The sequence below is a fragment of the Lontra canadensis genome, unplaced genomic scaffold, assembly GCF_010015895.1.
Source record: "Lontra canadensis isolate GAN:19392208 unplaced genomic scaffold, GSC_riverotter_1.0 scaffold56, whole genome shotgun sequence".
Lineage (NCBI taxonomy): Eukaryota > Metazoa > Chordata > Mammalia > Carnivora > Mustelidae > Lontra > Lontra canadensis.
In genome coordinates this window covers 6850272-6866917 of record NW_022631050.1, presented here as the reverse complement: position 1 = coordinate 6866917, position 16646 = coordinate 6850272, and the positions used below count along the sequence as shown (strand labels likewise).

Here is a 16646-nt window from a genome sequence, read left to right as displayed (position 1 = left end):
CTAACATCAACAACACAGAAACAACAGGTGTTGGCAAGGATGTGGAGAAAAGGGAACCCTCTCGAACTGTGGGTGGGAGTGCAAACTGGTGCCGCCATGATGGAAAACAGTATGAGGTTCCTCAGAACGTTAAAATTAGAATTATCCCATAACCCAGCAATTGCACAACTGAGTATTTATTTACCCAAAGAATACAAAAAATACTAAATCAAAGGGATACATGCATTCTGATGTTTATAGCAGCATTATCTACGATAGCCAAATTACAGATGCAGCTCAAGTGTCCATTGATTGATGAATGGAGAAAAAAGATATGGTATATACACACAATGGGATAGTACTCAGCCATAAAAAAGAATGAAATCTTGCCATTTACAATGGCACAGATGGAGCTAGAGAGTATTACCTAAGTGAACAAAGTCAGAGAAAGACTAATACCATATAATTTCACTCATATGTGGAATTAAAGAAACAAAACAAACAAGCAAAGGGAATAAAAGAGAGAGAGGCAAACCAAGAAGCGATCTGTTAACTCTAGAGAACAAACTAATGGTTACCAGAGGTGAGGTGGGCAGGGATGGGGGAAATCAGGGGTGGGGATGAAGGCGTATACATGTTGTGATGAGCATGGGTTCATGGAAGTAGTGGGTCACTATACCATACACCTGAAACTAATATTACAGGGTATGTTAACTAACTGGAATTTCAATAAAAACTTCAAAAAAAGGGAACAACCTATTGATATAAGCAACAGCATTGATAAATATCAAAAGCATTATTTTAAGTGAAAGAAGCTCCCAAACTACAGAGCTTATGATTTTATTTATAGGACATTCTGGAAAAGGCAAAATTTCAGTGTTAGAAAGCAAATTGGGAACTGGCAGTGGATGGGGTTTGAGACTAACTACAAAACCGCAAGTGTCATGGAAGTGTTCCATACCTGGATTGCAGGAGAGGTCACAAGACTATACATTTGTCAAAGTCTTCTCTTGAAATGGATGAACTACATTTTGCATAAATTATACCTCAAGGAAGCTAAATTTTAAAATTTTACTTGAAAAAATATTCCTAAATGAAAAAAGGTGGTAAATTGTGATTTAAAAATCTGTCATGTAAATTATTTTGTGTCTCCCTGAAAATGTTTTTATTAAGATATATTAACTGAATTAGGAAAGTTATATGATCAATCAATCATGGCAAAATAGGTAGTGAATTCAGGATTTCAGATCCTAGGCCTTACCAATTTCTCCAGCTCTGGTACTTGGGCTTGCGGCCAACACTTGATACAAGCACGGAAGAAAACCTCCACATATCTTTCAGGCATTTCAAATTCATTAAGTCTAAAGGAGAATTAATATCTGTACTCTCCCATCCCTCACCATAACCCTGTCCTACCCCCTCATCTCCCAAGAAACTGGTTTCTCCTGATTGCCTACTGAATATATAAACCACTATACACCCAGTTAACCAAGTCAGAAATCTAGGAATCTTTGATGCTTCCCATTTATCTTATCCTTCACATCCAACTATGCAATAAGTCCCAAGTTTAAGGCCAATTTGCTTCCTAAAATATCTTTTAAATCCTTTCACGTCTTATTATGCCTGGAGTCACTGCCCTAATTCAAGTCACCTTTAATCTTCTACCAATTTTTTTAAGATTTTATCTATTTGAGAGAGAGAGAGAAAGAACAGGGGGAGGGGCAGAGGGAGAGGGAAAAGCAGACTCCCCACGGAGCAGGGAGACCAATGTGGGGCTCAATCCTGGGACTCTGGGATCATAATCTGAGCCAAAGGCAGATGCTTAACCCACTGAGCCACCTAGGCACCCTTACTTAGATAAGTACAAAAATTTGCTAACAGATCTTCTTGCCTTTAAAGTTGTCTTATTTCAACCCATTTTCATACAATAGTCATAGGGAATTTTCCTAAACTATAAATCATGATATTCCTTTGCCTAAAATGTTTTAGTGGCTACCTACTGCTCCAGTGTAAAATCCAAACTTCTCACCATGGGTTACAAAACTCAGTCTTCACTTACCTATTCAGATTTGTTCCTTACTATAGGCTTCCGTACACTTTGGGATGTGGCCATACTGATTTTTTACCCCCAATTCCTTGAGCTTACCTTGCTCTGTCTTGTTTCCAGGTCTTTTTACATATTTTGTCCTTCTTCCAAGAATATTTTTCCCTAACCTTAACCTAACTTCTATTCATCCTTTGAGACTCACATGGACATCATTTCCTCTAGGAAACCTTCTTTAACAAAAATTCTCTCGTAGGTATGAGCTTCTTCAATGGCAGCACTGCATTGTGCATAATTACTGATCTCAAAGTCTACATCCTCTACATTCTCCACCAACACAGGCTTTAGAGCTTGTAAGGCAATGGTACACCCCAGACAGTACAGACCATGTGATATAGTAGGTGCTCAACTATTTGTCAAGCAAACGAGATTGTACTACAGCCTTATTGTCAATCCTCATAATTCAGATGTCAGCACAATTCCACATGGTCTTCAGTGCTACCAGAGCCCTTACAAAAATGAAAATGAGTTAGAATTCTTTGTTGCTCTCCACCACTCTTTCTGTAACCCTGCTCATGACTTTCTCTTTCTCATTTTCTACATGCTGGATAGCAAGTACCCTTATGTTCTCTAAGGTTTCTTAAACCAACTAGGTCGGACTTCCACTTCTAAGTCTCTTCTCCTTTCTTTCTGTGCAATTAAAATTACCACTTCTGAAGTCAGATATTTAAATAAATCAATTAAAAGTATAAAAAAATCGGGAATCTTTTCCTTCTCATAGGCATTTTTTTAACAGTTTATTACATTATTCAACTTATAAATGTACGATCATTAGAGAAATTTGCCCCATTTCACAGTTAATCACTAACAATATTTAGGTGTATTTCCTTCTGGTCTTTCTTCTCTAAATACTTCGTATATATAACATTTGTGTGCATCTTATACATTGTGAGGCTCCGGCTTCACTAAACACTGTAATATAAACTCTGTTCATGTTATCAAAAGATTTTTTAAAAACATTATAATCCTATTTAATTGGAATGATATATTGTGTGTTATATAATTATTCCCTTGGGAGTATTTGCATGGAGAACCTGGCTCACTCAAATCCATCTTTAATTAAATATGCATAACGTCACTTTTTCAGCAGGAAGCTTCAGTGTTCCATTTAGACTCCAGTGACTTCCACAATCATCACCACTACAAGTCCATCAGAGCCTTCTTCCATATTCAGTATGTCAACTACTATAATTTATAAAACCAAACATGCTACACATATCTAATACTGCTTTAACTTTTTGATAAGGATGTGGTAAAAAGAGACAGACACAGGGGAAGATGGGAGGAAGGATGGGAGGGACAAAAGTGGGAGGGAAAGAAGGGAGATAAAGAATTAGGAAATATGGGGGGCAGAACAAAATTAAACATGTTAAAATGTTTACTGCTCACTGTTAGGGCATAAAAATTGTACCTGCACACACATCCTTCTTTCTATTAAAAAGAATTTATCACCCTCTTTCCTCTAAAAATACCTTAAAATCATATTATCTCTTACCAGTGCCAATACATTTAGAAATTCTCTTGTGTCAAAATGTAGCAGAGTCCGAACGTAGGGGTAGATTTCTTCCTCGGGGGAAGCTTCTGCTGAATGCAAGCGAATCAGAAATTCAAAAACCTGCAAGTTGAAAGAAATGTTGATTATTTTCTCTCCTTACAAAGTATCTTGCTGAAGCAACGATTCCCATTTGGACAAAATAAAGGCAGGTCGAATTTGGTCTAAATTGCTACCACTTAATAACTTTTCTAACCTGTCTCAGCTCTACTTCCTGGCGGCCGTGATGAGGGGGGAGGCTCTCTGTTACCACTACAGACAGCTCCTGACTCACATGTAACACTCAATTACAGTTCCTCTTTCTTGCATTTAACAAGAAGTGATCATAGAAATGCTGTGGAAATAGCACCAACCTGGTTTTTAACCAAGGGAACAAGATCTTCAGGGATATCACCAAGGGGATAGGCTCGGCCCGCAAGACAACAGCTAGGAGAAAAGAAAGAGAACAGAGTTGGTGACTTGTAGTGGGCTGACTTCAGGTAGCACACTGTTTCTCAAACCCAATATAGTCATTTGATTTTTAAGCAGGCTCAGCTTTTGTCAGGTCAAGTTCAAATTCGATCAAGGTGAGAGCCTGTTCAGAAACTGGGGCCAACAGGGATGGTGGTGAAAGAACACATCCCGTGACAGAGTAAGCACTTTCATTTCTTCTCATTTTTCCTAAGAAAAACCCAGGCCGCAGAAGTGGACAAAAACGAATGAGAACAGACTATCTGAAGGTCTCACACCCAGCACCAGAAAAAGCCTAATAGCACCACTGCGCTATGATTTACCGGCAAAAAGCCTAATGTTCTCAGGGACTTTGAGCCAGTGGCTCTAAGAACAGTGATCAAAGCCAGGGAATGAGCTGGGCTAACCAATGTGTGGAAAATGTCCTCAATAGGACAAGTCTTCAGGGAGAGGAGGACCTGATGAGAAATTAACTGCTCAGTTTTACTTCTAAATCAGACCTTCCTTACAGCTAATGCTTTATGGATTATGCCTTGTGGGCTGAACTACAAAGATGTCTTCTGAGTATGTCCTCATTGGCGGAGGTGGGGGGCGGAGACTGATCTTAAACTTTTTGAACTAGTCATCAATTCTGAATGTTGGATTAGGGACAGCATCTTCTAAGAAGCGTAGAGTACAGATAATAGAGTACCAGGCAGATGCTGTACTGTTTTCAAGAATCAATGTAACAAGTGTGAAACAGGTCTCAAAGCTAACTCTGACACTAGATAGGAGCTAAAATAACACTCTGGCAGGTTCTGCCACCTTCCTGCCTGCTAGTCTGGCAGCCAGTCATCTGTCTTAAAGTTCTATCAGGACACAATTCTGAGCCTGCACAGTCTCCTGTTTGGAGAGTAAGGAGATAAACAGTTCACAGCTTAATCTCTGTCACTAACTTTCTCATGATCTAAACATATCTCTTGCCCTTTTATATAAAACAGAGACAACACATATCGCAGAGCTGACAGTAGTAAAAGTAAAATACTCTACCGCCGGGCTTTCTCAACCTCAGCCTTATTGATATTTTGACAGAGACAATTCTTCATTGTATGGACTACCCTGTGCACAGAAGGACACCAGGAACATCTTTGGCCACCACCCCCAAGATGCCAGCAGCATCCCTCCCCTAGCCCCAGCTGTGACAAACAAAAATGACTCTAGATATTGCAGAAACTCAGGGTGGGGGGGGGGTTCACTGAGGGGGGGCACAAAATCACCCGCAGTTGAGAATCATACTGTACATGCGAACACAGAAACATGGAAAGCACTATACATAGAGGAGATGACGACACCTATAAGAATACCGGGGTTGGGGAGGAGGGAGGCAATTATGGAAGGAGAACACAAATAAGTTTTTTTAAACAGATCTCTTACCTAATATATACAAGAAGCTTGTTGCCCATAACAACTTGCTCATCTGAAATAGAAAAAGTATCTTCAGCAATACCTCTCAAAACCTTTTCAGAAATACAATCTTTATATGGAAAAAAATAAAACTTGGCAATTAAGGTATCTCTCTAAATAATACACAATTTGAGATAAAACCACTTTAATTCTTGTTTTTAGAATTTCCGTTAGATTCTTTTCACAGATACAGACTCCATGAGTCAAACAAGGTTACAGTAGAAGGCGTACATCTGAGGGTAGAGAACCATGCACTGTTGGCTTAACCAGTAGCTTGGGACCAGGGGAAGGTGTAGAACAGGCAATGAGTTGATGAGTTAAAGACCAGTTAAGTAGTATTAAGGCATAACTATAACGTCTTCTCATTTGTAACATGGACCCTTACTACTTACTGTGCTCTAGGGCTGAGAAAGCCACTGTTCACAAGTATTTAGAATAAGACACTAAGATTAGTTTTAGGCCAAGGGCTTAAGGGCAACATAGAACAGAGCAGGAGACACAAGAATGGATCAAGTGATCAGTAATTCTTATGGTGTGCAGATTATAGGAATCTGTGATCGGTAACAATGATGATAAGCTGAAGTTTTTATTTTTGATACATGAATAACAGGCATAATGCAAGCAAGTGTACCTCTCTTAATCAGTAATCTTTTCTAAGTACTCCAAATCTATGCTGTTTGAAGCACAAATAAACTTGAATTGTTCAAAATCATACGAATAATTACATACTGCTTCCTTTTTGCAACTTTTTAAAAATTAATAAACTTCATTTTCTAGAGAAGTTTCACTAGGTTCAAAGCAAAATTGAGAGGAAGATATAGAGATTTCCCATACGCCCTACCTCTACACCACACAATCGCTTCCTCTATCAACATCTGCTCCGGAGTGGTACATTTCCTACCATCAATGAATCTACAGTGACACATCATCACATGAAGTCCACAGTTTACATGACGGTTTACTCTTAATGATGTGCACTCTATGGGTTTTGGTGAATGTATGCTGATGTACAAACACCATCACGGTACTGTGCACAGACTCTAAAGTCCTCGGTGCTCAGCCTTTTCATCCCTCCCTCTCCATCAAGCCCTAGCAAACATGGATTCTTTTATTGTCTCCATAGTTTTGCCTTTTCCACAATGTCATGTAATTGGAATCCCAGAATATGCAGCCTTTTCAGCTGGGCTTCTCTCATTAGTGATATGCATTTACGTTTCCCCCATGTCTTTTCATAGTTTGAGACTTCATATCTTTTTAGTGGTGAATAATATTCCACAGTACAGACGTACCACAGTTTATCCATTCACCTACTAATGTACATCTTGGTTGCTTCCAAATTCGGGAATTATGAAGAGAGATACTATGAACATCTGTGTGCAAGATTTTGTGTGGACATCAGTTCTTCAACTACTTTAGGTAAAAATGAAAGAGCATTAATTACTGGATCACACAGTTTAGTTAGAAACTGCCCAACTGTCTCCCACAGTGACTGTACCATTATGCATTCCCACCAGCAACTAATGAGAGTTCCTGCTGCTCCACATCACTGCTGGAATTTGGTGTTGTCAGTGTTACAGATTTTAGCCATTCCAACAGGCATGTAGTGGTATCTTGCTGTTTTAATTTTTACTGGCCTAATGATGTTGCACATCTTTTCATATACTTGACCTCTCTGTATCTTCTTTGGTGAGATGACTATTCAGATCATTTGTCCATTTTTTAAATCCAGTTGCTCATCTTCTTATTGCTGAGTTTCAAGAGTTCTTTGTATACTTTGGGTAACAGTCTTCTGCAAATATTTTCTCCCAATCTGTGGATTATTTTCTTTCTCTTAATACTGTTTTTTATAGAGCACAAGTTTTTAATTTTAACAAAGACCAGCTTATTATTTCTTTCACGGATGGTACCTTCTTTCCATTGAATGCTGCCTTATCAAAAAATTCATCACCATAACCACAGACAATTGGGTTGTCTCCTATGCTATCTTCTAGATGTGCTCCTAGTTTTGCATTCTATAATTAGGTCTAAAATCCATTTTGGACTCGTTTTTGTAAAGGGTGTAAATTCTGTTTCTCACTTTTTTTCTGGGGGGGTGGTGTATGGATGTCTATTTGTCCTAGCATTATTTGTTGGAAAGACTACCTTTGTCCAATGCATTGTATTTGCTTCTTTGTCAAAGTTCACTTGACTATATTTATGGGAGTCTATTTGGGGGCTCTCTATTCTGTTCTACTCACTTTTTTTTTGCCAGTACCACACTGTCTCAATTATTGTAGCTTTTATACTAAGTCTTGGGTAGTGTCAGTCTGCCAGCTCTGTTGTTGTCTCAATATAGCTCTTGTGGGTCTTTTGTCTCTCCATATAAATTTTAGAATCAGTTTATCAATATCCAAAAAGTAACTTACCTGGGATTCTGATTGGGATTACATCTGAATCTATATAACAAGTTGAGAAAAAAAAATGACATCTTGACAATAATGAGGTTTCCATTCCATGAACATGGAATATCCTTCCATTTATTTAGTTCTTTGATCTTTCATCAGTTTTGTAGTCTTCCTCATATAGATTTTGTTCATATTTTGTTATACATGTGTAATTCATTTTTTAGGGGGCTAATATAAATGGTAATGTTTGTCATTTCAAATTCCACTTATTTATTGCAAGTATATAGTAAAGCAATTGCCTTTCATATATTAACCTTGACCCTGCAACTTCGCTAAAATTGCTTATTAGTTCTAGGAGTTTTTTGGTTAATTCTTTCAGATTTTCTATATAAATGATGTCACCTAGGAACAGTTTTGTTTTTTCCTTCACAAACTATATAACCTTCTTTTTCTTTTCTTATCTTTTTGTATTACATAGGACTTCTAGTATGATGTTGAAAGCAACAGTGAGAAGGGGACATCCTTGCCTTGTCCCTGATTTTGTAGTAAAGAGTCAAATTTCTCACCATTAAGTAGGATGTTAGCTGTAGTTTTTTTAATAGATGTTCTTTATGAAGTTGAGAACATTTTCCTCTATTCCTAAATTACTGAGAGTTTTTTTGTGAATGGGTGTTAGATTTTGTCAAATGCCTTTTCTGGATCTGTTATTATGATCATGAGATTTTTCTTCTCTTCCTTATTGATGGGATGGAATACATTAATTAATTTTCAAGTGCTGAAGGAGCCATGTATACCTGGGATAAGTCTTACTTGGCTGTAGTGAATAATTCTTGTTATACATTCTTGTATTCAACTTGATAATATTTTATTGAGGATTTCTACATCTATGCTCATGAGAGACACTTGTCTTTTCTTGCCCTATAATATTTTTGTCTGCTTTTGCTATTAGGGCATTAAGTGGGCTCACAGAATAAGTTATACATATTCCCTTAGCCCTACCTTTTAGAAGAGATTGTAGAGAATTGGTGTAATTTCTTCCTTAAATGTTTGGTAGAATTTACCAGTGAAACTCATCTGGGCCTGGCACTTCTGTTCAAGGTTATTAATCATTAGTCCAATTTCCATAATTGATGTAGGTTTCCATAATTTCCATAATAGATGTAGGTCTATTCAGATTGTCAATTTCTTCTTGTGTAAGCTTTGGCAAATTGTATCCTTCAAAGAATTAGTCTATTTCATGAGGGTTATCAAATTTGTGGATACCTAGGTATTCATAATGTTCCTTTCTTATCCTTTTAATATCCATGGGATCTGTACTGATGTCTTTTCTTTCATTTCTAATATTAGTAATTTGTGTCTTTTCTCTTTGTTGGCATGACTAGAAGTTTAATCAGTTTTACTGATCTTTTCAAAGAAATAGATTTTCAAAAAAAGTCAACACTTTTTTCTATTGATTTCCGGTTTTTAATTTCATGGATTTATGATCCAATGTTTATTATTTCTTTTCTTTGCTCATTTTGGACTTAATTTGCTCTTCTTTTTCTAAATTCCTGAAGTAGAAGCCTTAGAGTATTGATTTTAAATCTTTCTACTTTTCTTATTTATGCATTCAATGTTATAAATTTCCCTCAGAGCTGCTTTTGCTGCATCTTACATATTATGAGTATTTTCATTTAATTAAAAAGAATCTTAAATTTCTTGAGATTTCTCCTTTGTTTCCTGTGTTACTTAGAAGTATATTGGTTAATCTCTATGTATCTTTTGAATTTTCCAGTGTTCCTTCCCTTGTTGTCTAGTTTAATTCTACTGTGGTCTGAGAACAGGCATTGTATGATTTCTGTTCTTTTAAATTTCTTAAACTGTGTTTTACAGCCCTGAATGTGGTCTATCTTATTAGTAAATGTTTCATGTGATCTTGAAAAGAATGCGTAATCTGTTATTGTTGGATGAAGTAGCTCACAGATGTTAATAATATCCAGTTGAATGAAGGTTCTGCTGAGTTCACCTATGCCCTTACTAATTTCTGCCTGATGGATCTGTCCATTTCTGATACAGGAGTGTTAAAATCTGCAACTGTAATAGTGGATTTATCTACTTCTCCTCACTATTCTATCAGTTTTTACCTCATGTATTTTGGCACTGTTATTAGGTGCATGCACATTATAGATTATTATGTCTTCTTAGAGTATTAATCCTTTAATCATCATATAATGCCCCTCTTTATCCCTGATAAATTTCTTTGTTCTGAAGTTGGCTCTGTCTGAAATTCATATAGTTACTCCTGCTTTCTTTTGATTAGGGTTAACTGTGGTATATCTTTCTGCTTCTTTAATATGTCTTTATATTTAAAATGGGTTTCTTATATACAAGTTTTAGTTAAGTCTTATTTTTTTGGATCCATGTTAATAATCTCTTTTAATTGGTATATTTAGACTATGGACATTTTAAGTGATTAATATCTACTATATTATCACTGTTTTCTATTTCTTGTCCATATTTTTTATTCCTATTTTTGTCCTCAACACTTTTTCTGCCTTTTGCGATTTTAACTGAACATTTTATAGAACTCTATTTTTCCCTTTTCCTAGTATATCAATTATGCATCCATTTTTTAGTTGTTGCTCTCAAGTTTGCAACACAGATTTACTACCAATCCAAATCTACTTCTAAATAACATTATAATGCTTCACCGGTAGTATAACTATCTTATATTAACAAAATACTCTTAATTCCTCCCTCCTGTACCTTGTGTCCTTGCAGTCATTTATTTCATTTATATATAAACATATACACACACAAGTATATGTACACACACTATCAAATCCATTGTTGTTATTATCTTTAACTATTATTTGACAGATGAATTAAGAATAAGAAAAACAGAGGTTTTCTTACACCAAACTGTTTGAATCTTGTTGTTTGTGGTGTGATCAGTATCTGCTGTGTTCAGAAGGATGCAGGAGAGTGGGTTCATGACCTCAGCAGCCTTAAGGGCAGAGCACACCCCTCCAATTAAACCCCAGGATTGTAGTCCAGGCCCCAGTGCTACAGCATCCCTTGATTCATGCTCAGAGGATGCCATTTGCAGTGGCTCATGGCAGAGCAGTTTGTCAAAGTGGGGGCACATCCCAAGGAAACCAGAGGGCATGTTTCTAGAAACTACTGTTGGAGCTAAGCTCTTGGTTTCTCTGCAGGATTCCAGAGTTCTGGCAGCACACTCATTCCTCTAAATGTTGGCTGTCATGCTATTATCTTTGAAAAGACTGAGCACCCCTGAGAAGGCCCCCTTTTTCCAGTAAAAAGCTTAGGGTCCTCAGCAGTGACTTGTTGGAGGGGGACCAGATTGGGCTTTCTCTAGTACTCATAGTTTCCCTGCTTGTCAATCAAGTTTCCTCCTGAGGAAGATCATTTCCCTCACAAAGTCCAGGTCTCTGCAGACCAACTTAGCAAGGGGCACTAGCAGCCATCCATGTCCACTCCTCTGCCCCCAAAGCCCAGTGTTTTTCTGCAAAGAGATAAAACTCCCTCCACCGCAGCCCCCCCACCATGTTTAGCAAACATCAGAGTAGGGGAAGAACCAAGTTCATTCCATGTCCTTATCTCCTCTATGAATTGAATTTCCAAAACTGTTTCCTATGTGCAACACAAAGCTTCCAGATCCATAAAACATCCCAAGGATTAGGGGAGAAAAAGTATTTTGTTTTGTTTTGTGTTTATTTTTTCTGGAAACTGGACTTCAAATTTTGCTATACCATAGAAGCCCAGAAGGCCATGTGTTCTAATCTGCCTGCCTGATTCCACTGTGGTGTCACTTCTATGCTATGTTCTTGGCATTGGAACTGCTCTCCTTTACAGTCCTGTTCAAGTTAGAGTCACGTAAACTCTCTGGCTGGGAGCAGCACCCATGTTGCTGGTGAATAAGACTGTGTATCTGGATGCCAAGCCACAAGCCTGATGAAATAAGCTGCTGTGTATCAATAATCATTACTGACAATGATGGCATTCTGAAAAGCTGCAATACTTACAATACATTTTACATTCTTTGGGAAAAAAAGAGTAAGAAAAATAAATGCTTTTGTTTTATCTTCACCTATGAATTCTCTGATCCTCCTTCCTGGATCTGAGTTTCCTACCTATATTATTTTCTTTCTCTCTAAAGAACTTCTTTTAATATTTCTTGTAAGAGTTCTCCTGGCATCAAATTCCCTCCATTTTGGTTTGTCTGAGAAAGTCTATTTGTCTCTCACTTTAGAAGGACAATTTTACAGGGTACAAAAGTCCATGTTGATGGGGGTTTTTTCTCTCAACACTTTAAATATTTGTTCCCAACACTTTAAATATTTACTCCACTCTCTTCTTTCTTGCATGGTTTCTAAGAAGTTGAATGTAATTCTCATTTTTGCTCCTTTACAAGTAAAGTTCTTTCTTTCCTCTGGTCTGTTTCAGAATCTTTAGCTTTTCTTTTCTGCAGTATAAATATGATATGCATAAGTGTGGTGTGAGGTTGTTTTTTGTTGTTGTTGTTTTGTTTTGCTGTTAGGTCTGCTTAGTGTTCTCTTCCTGGGTCTGTGGTTTCGTGTCTGATATTAATTTGGGGAAATCCTCAGTTATTATTGCTTCAAATACTGCTTCTGTTCCTTTCTTCCTTTTCCCTCTGATATTCCCACTATGTGTGTGTTATACCTTTTGTAGTTGTCCCACAGTTCCCACAGAACACTTGGATGTTTTGTTCTATTTTTAGTCTTCTCTTGGCTTTTCAGTTTTTGAACTTTCTGTTATGTCGTCAAGCTCAGAGGTTCCTTCCTTGGCTATGTCCAGTCTATTAATGAGCCCATCAAAGGTATTCTTCATTTCTGTGAGTTTTATGACATTTTAATGTTATCTATCCTATCGCCCTTTCCCCAGTTTTACCATAGCTCTGAAAACCAACAGCCTGGTACAAACCAGCAACCTAGTGGCCACTTGAGGGAACAAAATGGGTTTGGAACTCCCCAAAGCCTCATCCTCAGAGGACTGTAAATATGTGACCTATTTGGCAGCTCACTTAAAAGCTCCATTCTCAAGGCTTGTCTTTTTTTTGTCCTGACTCAGAGCTTACTCAACACAAACAACACTATCTGGAACCCACCTCCTCCCCAGGATCTCTCTCAAAAACAATCAGTGCAACTGTTTAACTTTACAGGTGCCAGAGGTGGTATTATCAGAATGAACTAATAAACTCAACAAAAAAAAACTTAAAAGGAAAAACTGGATAATGGGAGTCTGCAGAGGGTTTTAAAAAGCTCCAACATTATTTCTAGAACTCCAGAAGGACATGTGTATAGATAGGGCTGTACACCTATCCAAGAAAGACCTGGTAAAGCCTTAATCTACTCACAGCAAACTTTGAGGCTCTGCACAAGCAAAATAAAAGTTAAGGCAGAATTGTAAGCTGCCTGCTGAAGCACTGAAAGCTCCAAAATAAGATGAAGCAAACTTTTAAGATAAGACATAAATAATCCAACAGTAATACTTGGAGACTTCACTAATCCACTTTCATTAATGGATAGAACAATTAGCAGAAGATAAACAGTAAACAGAAATCTTAAACAAATCTCTAAGTCAACTACGGACGTCTACAGAACTTCTACTCAACAGCAAAACATATTCAACACATTATTTTCAAGTGCATAAAAACATTCTCCAGAACAGACCCTATGTTAGGCTACAAAATAAGTCTTGGGGTGCCTGGGTGGCTTAACTAAGCATCCAGCTCTTGACTGCAGCTCGGATCAAGATCTCAAGGTTCTGAAATCAAGCCCCAAGTCCAGCTCTGTTCTCAGTATGGAGTCTACTTGAGATTTCTTTCGGCTCAGGTCATGATCTTAGATTCCTGGGATCAAGTCCCACAATAGGCTCCCTGCTCAGCAGGGAGTTTGCTTCCCCCTCTACTCTTTCCCCCGCTTGTGCTCTTTCTCTCTCATGCTCTCTCTCAAATAAATATTTTTTTAAAAAGGGGGGTGCAAATCAAACCCAACTAGTAAGATGGAGGAAGTAAATATTAAAGATTAAAGTTAAAATAAACAAAAAATGAAAGGAAATTTTTTTAAAAAATCAAAGAAATAAAAAATTGGTTCTCTGAAAAGGCCAACAAAATTGACAAACCTTTAGCTAGACAGACCAAGAAACAAGAGGACTCAAATTACTCAAATCAGTAAAAGAAATCACTACTGACCTTATAAAAATAAAAGAATACAAAAGAATACCATAAGCACTATATGCCAAAAAATTAAATAACATAGATGAAATGGACAAATTCCCATAGAAATACCAAAACTGACCTAAAATGAAATAATGGGAACAGACTATAATAAGCAAAAAGACTGAACTTAAAAACTTCCAACTAAGAATATCCTAGGCTCACATGGCTTCATTAATGAATTCCACCAAACATTTTAAGATTTATTTATTTATTTTAGAGAGAGCAAGCACATGAGTGTGGGGGAGAGGGGCAGAGGGAGAGAGAAACCCAAGCAGACTCTGTGCTGAGCAAGGAGCCCAACCCAGGGCTCAATCCCATGACCCTGAGATCATGACTTGAACTGAAAGCAAGATTTAGACACTTGCCCAACTGTGCCACCCAGATGGCCCTTTTTAAAAGATTTATTTTATTTTTGGAGGAAGGGGGAGAGAGAGCATGAGTTGGGGGTAGGGGGTAAGAGAAGAGCGAGAGAGAATCTCTAGCAGACCCCACTGAACATGGAGCCCAACCTGGGGCTCAATTCCATAAACCTGAGATCATGACCTGAGCCAAACCAAGAGTCAGATGCTCAACTAAAATGAGCCACCCAGACATCCCTGAATTCTTCCAAACATTTAAAAAAGAATACCAATCCTTCATAAACTCTTCCAAAGATCAGAAGAGAGAACACTTCCCAAACCATTCCATGATGCCATTATACCAAATTTCAAGTATATATCATACTAGGACCAGAAAAAGACATGGAAAGAATATAAAACTAAAGGATATCCTTTATAAATACAGACATAAAAATCCTCAAAAAATAAAAAAATAAAAAATAACAGCAAACTGAATCCAACAGCATCTACAAAAGATGTATACAGCATCGTGTATATCTAAATACCAAGGGGTATTTAGCCTAATATAAGATTGGCTTAACATATAAAAATCAACCAAGTCTTATAAACCATATAAAATAAAGGACAAAACCCACAAGATTATCTTAATATATGCAGAAAAAAGCATTTGACAAAATCCAATACTTTCATATTAAAACCACTCATCCAACTAGGAAAAGAATGAAATTCTTCAAATTGATAAGGCCATCTACAAAAAACTCACAGTATATAGCATACATAATAATGAAAAACTGAGGGGTGCCTGGGTGGCTCAGTGGGTTAAAGCCTCTGCCTTCAGCTCAGGTCATGATCCCAGGGTCCTGGGATCGAGCCCCACATCGGGCTCTCTGCTCCGCGGGGAGCCTGCTTCCTCCTCTCTCTCTGCTGCCTCTCTGCCTACTTGTGATCTTTGTCAAATAAACAAATAAAATCTTTTAAAATAAAATAAAAATAATGAAAAACTGAATGCTTTCTCTCTTATACCAGGAAAAAGATAAAGATGTCCACTCTTGCCACTTTATTCAATAGTGTATTGGAGGTTCTAACCAGGGCAATTAAGAAGGAAAAAAGAAATAGAAAGCATTCAGATTAGAAAGGAAGAAGTAAAACTATCTCTGTTTACAAAAAAACATGATCTTACATATGCAGAAAATTCTACAGAATTCATTTAAAAAGTTAGGATGAATTCAGCAAGAATGCAGGATACAAGGTCAATAAACAATAATCAATTTCATTTCTATACACACAAATAACATTCCAAAAATGAAATGAAAATGCCAATTCCAAAAATGAAATTAAAATACCAATTCCTCTTATAATAGCATCAAAATTAGTAAAATAGGAATAGATTCAACGAAAGAAGCATATGACTTACACAATGAAAAACTGCAAAACATCATTGAAAAAAATTAAACAAGACCTATATAAATGGGAAGATATCTTAGGTTCACGGATTGGAGAACTTAATGATGTTAAGACCGCAATAATTGCCAAGTTGATCTATAGAGTCAAAGCATGCTTATAAAAATCCCAGCTGCCTTTTTGCAGAACTTGGGAAACCAAAGTGACTTGAAAAGACCAAAATAAATGGAGAAACATATCACATTCATAGATCAGAAGACTCAACAGTGTTAAGATGGCAATCTCCCCCAAATTATTCTACAGGGTCAACTGCAATCTCAAATAAAATTCTGTTTTTTAAAAAGAAAGCGATGAGTTGATTTTAATGGCTATATGTAAAGACAAAGGACCTAGACTAGTCATGACAATTTTGAGAAAGAAAAAGTTGGGAAATCTAAGTACCTGATTTCAAGACTTACTATAAAGCTACAACAGTCAGAACAGTAAATTCCTGGCATAAGTACAGACACATAAATCATGGAAACATAACAAAGAGCACAGAGACCTATACTTATATACTCGTGATTTTTGACAAAATTACATTTTTGCCAATTTTTTAAACAAAAAAGGTGTCAATGGAAACAAGGTATCTTTTCAAAAAAACGGTAAAGAAACTGATAGCTTTATGAGGAAAAAAATTCCTTGAACTTTACCTTGCATCCCATAGGAAAATTAAGTTAACTCAAAATGGATTACAGACCTAAATATAAGTGCT

General features: G+C 37.0%; 1 protein-coding gene across 5 annotated transcripts in view; it reads right to left on the bottom strand.

The window, feature by feature from the left end:
* The window catches only part of VPS8 (VPS8 subunit of CORVET complex), a 247168-nt gene that overhangs the window by 134074 nt on the left and 96448 nt on the right, over nt 1-16646 (bottom strand). For all 5 annotated transcript variants that reach the window (XM_032875548.1, XM_032875551.1, XM_032875549.1 and 2 more), the window contains 3 exons: nt 5499-5541; nt 3989-4061; nt 3579-3698 (listed from right to left, as the gene is read on the bottom strand). In XM_032875548.1, the coding sequence (XP_032731439.1) occupies nt 3579-3698; nt 3989-4061; nt 5499-5541 (236 nt within the window). The remainder of the gene's footprint in view (nt 1-3578; nt 3699-3988; nt 4062-5498; nt 5542-16646) is intronic.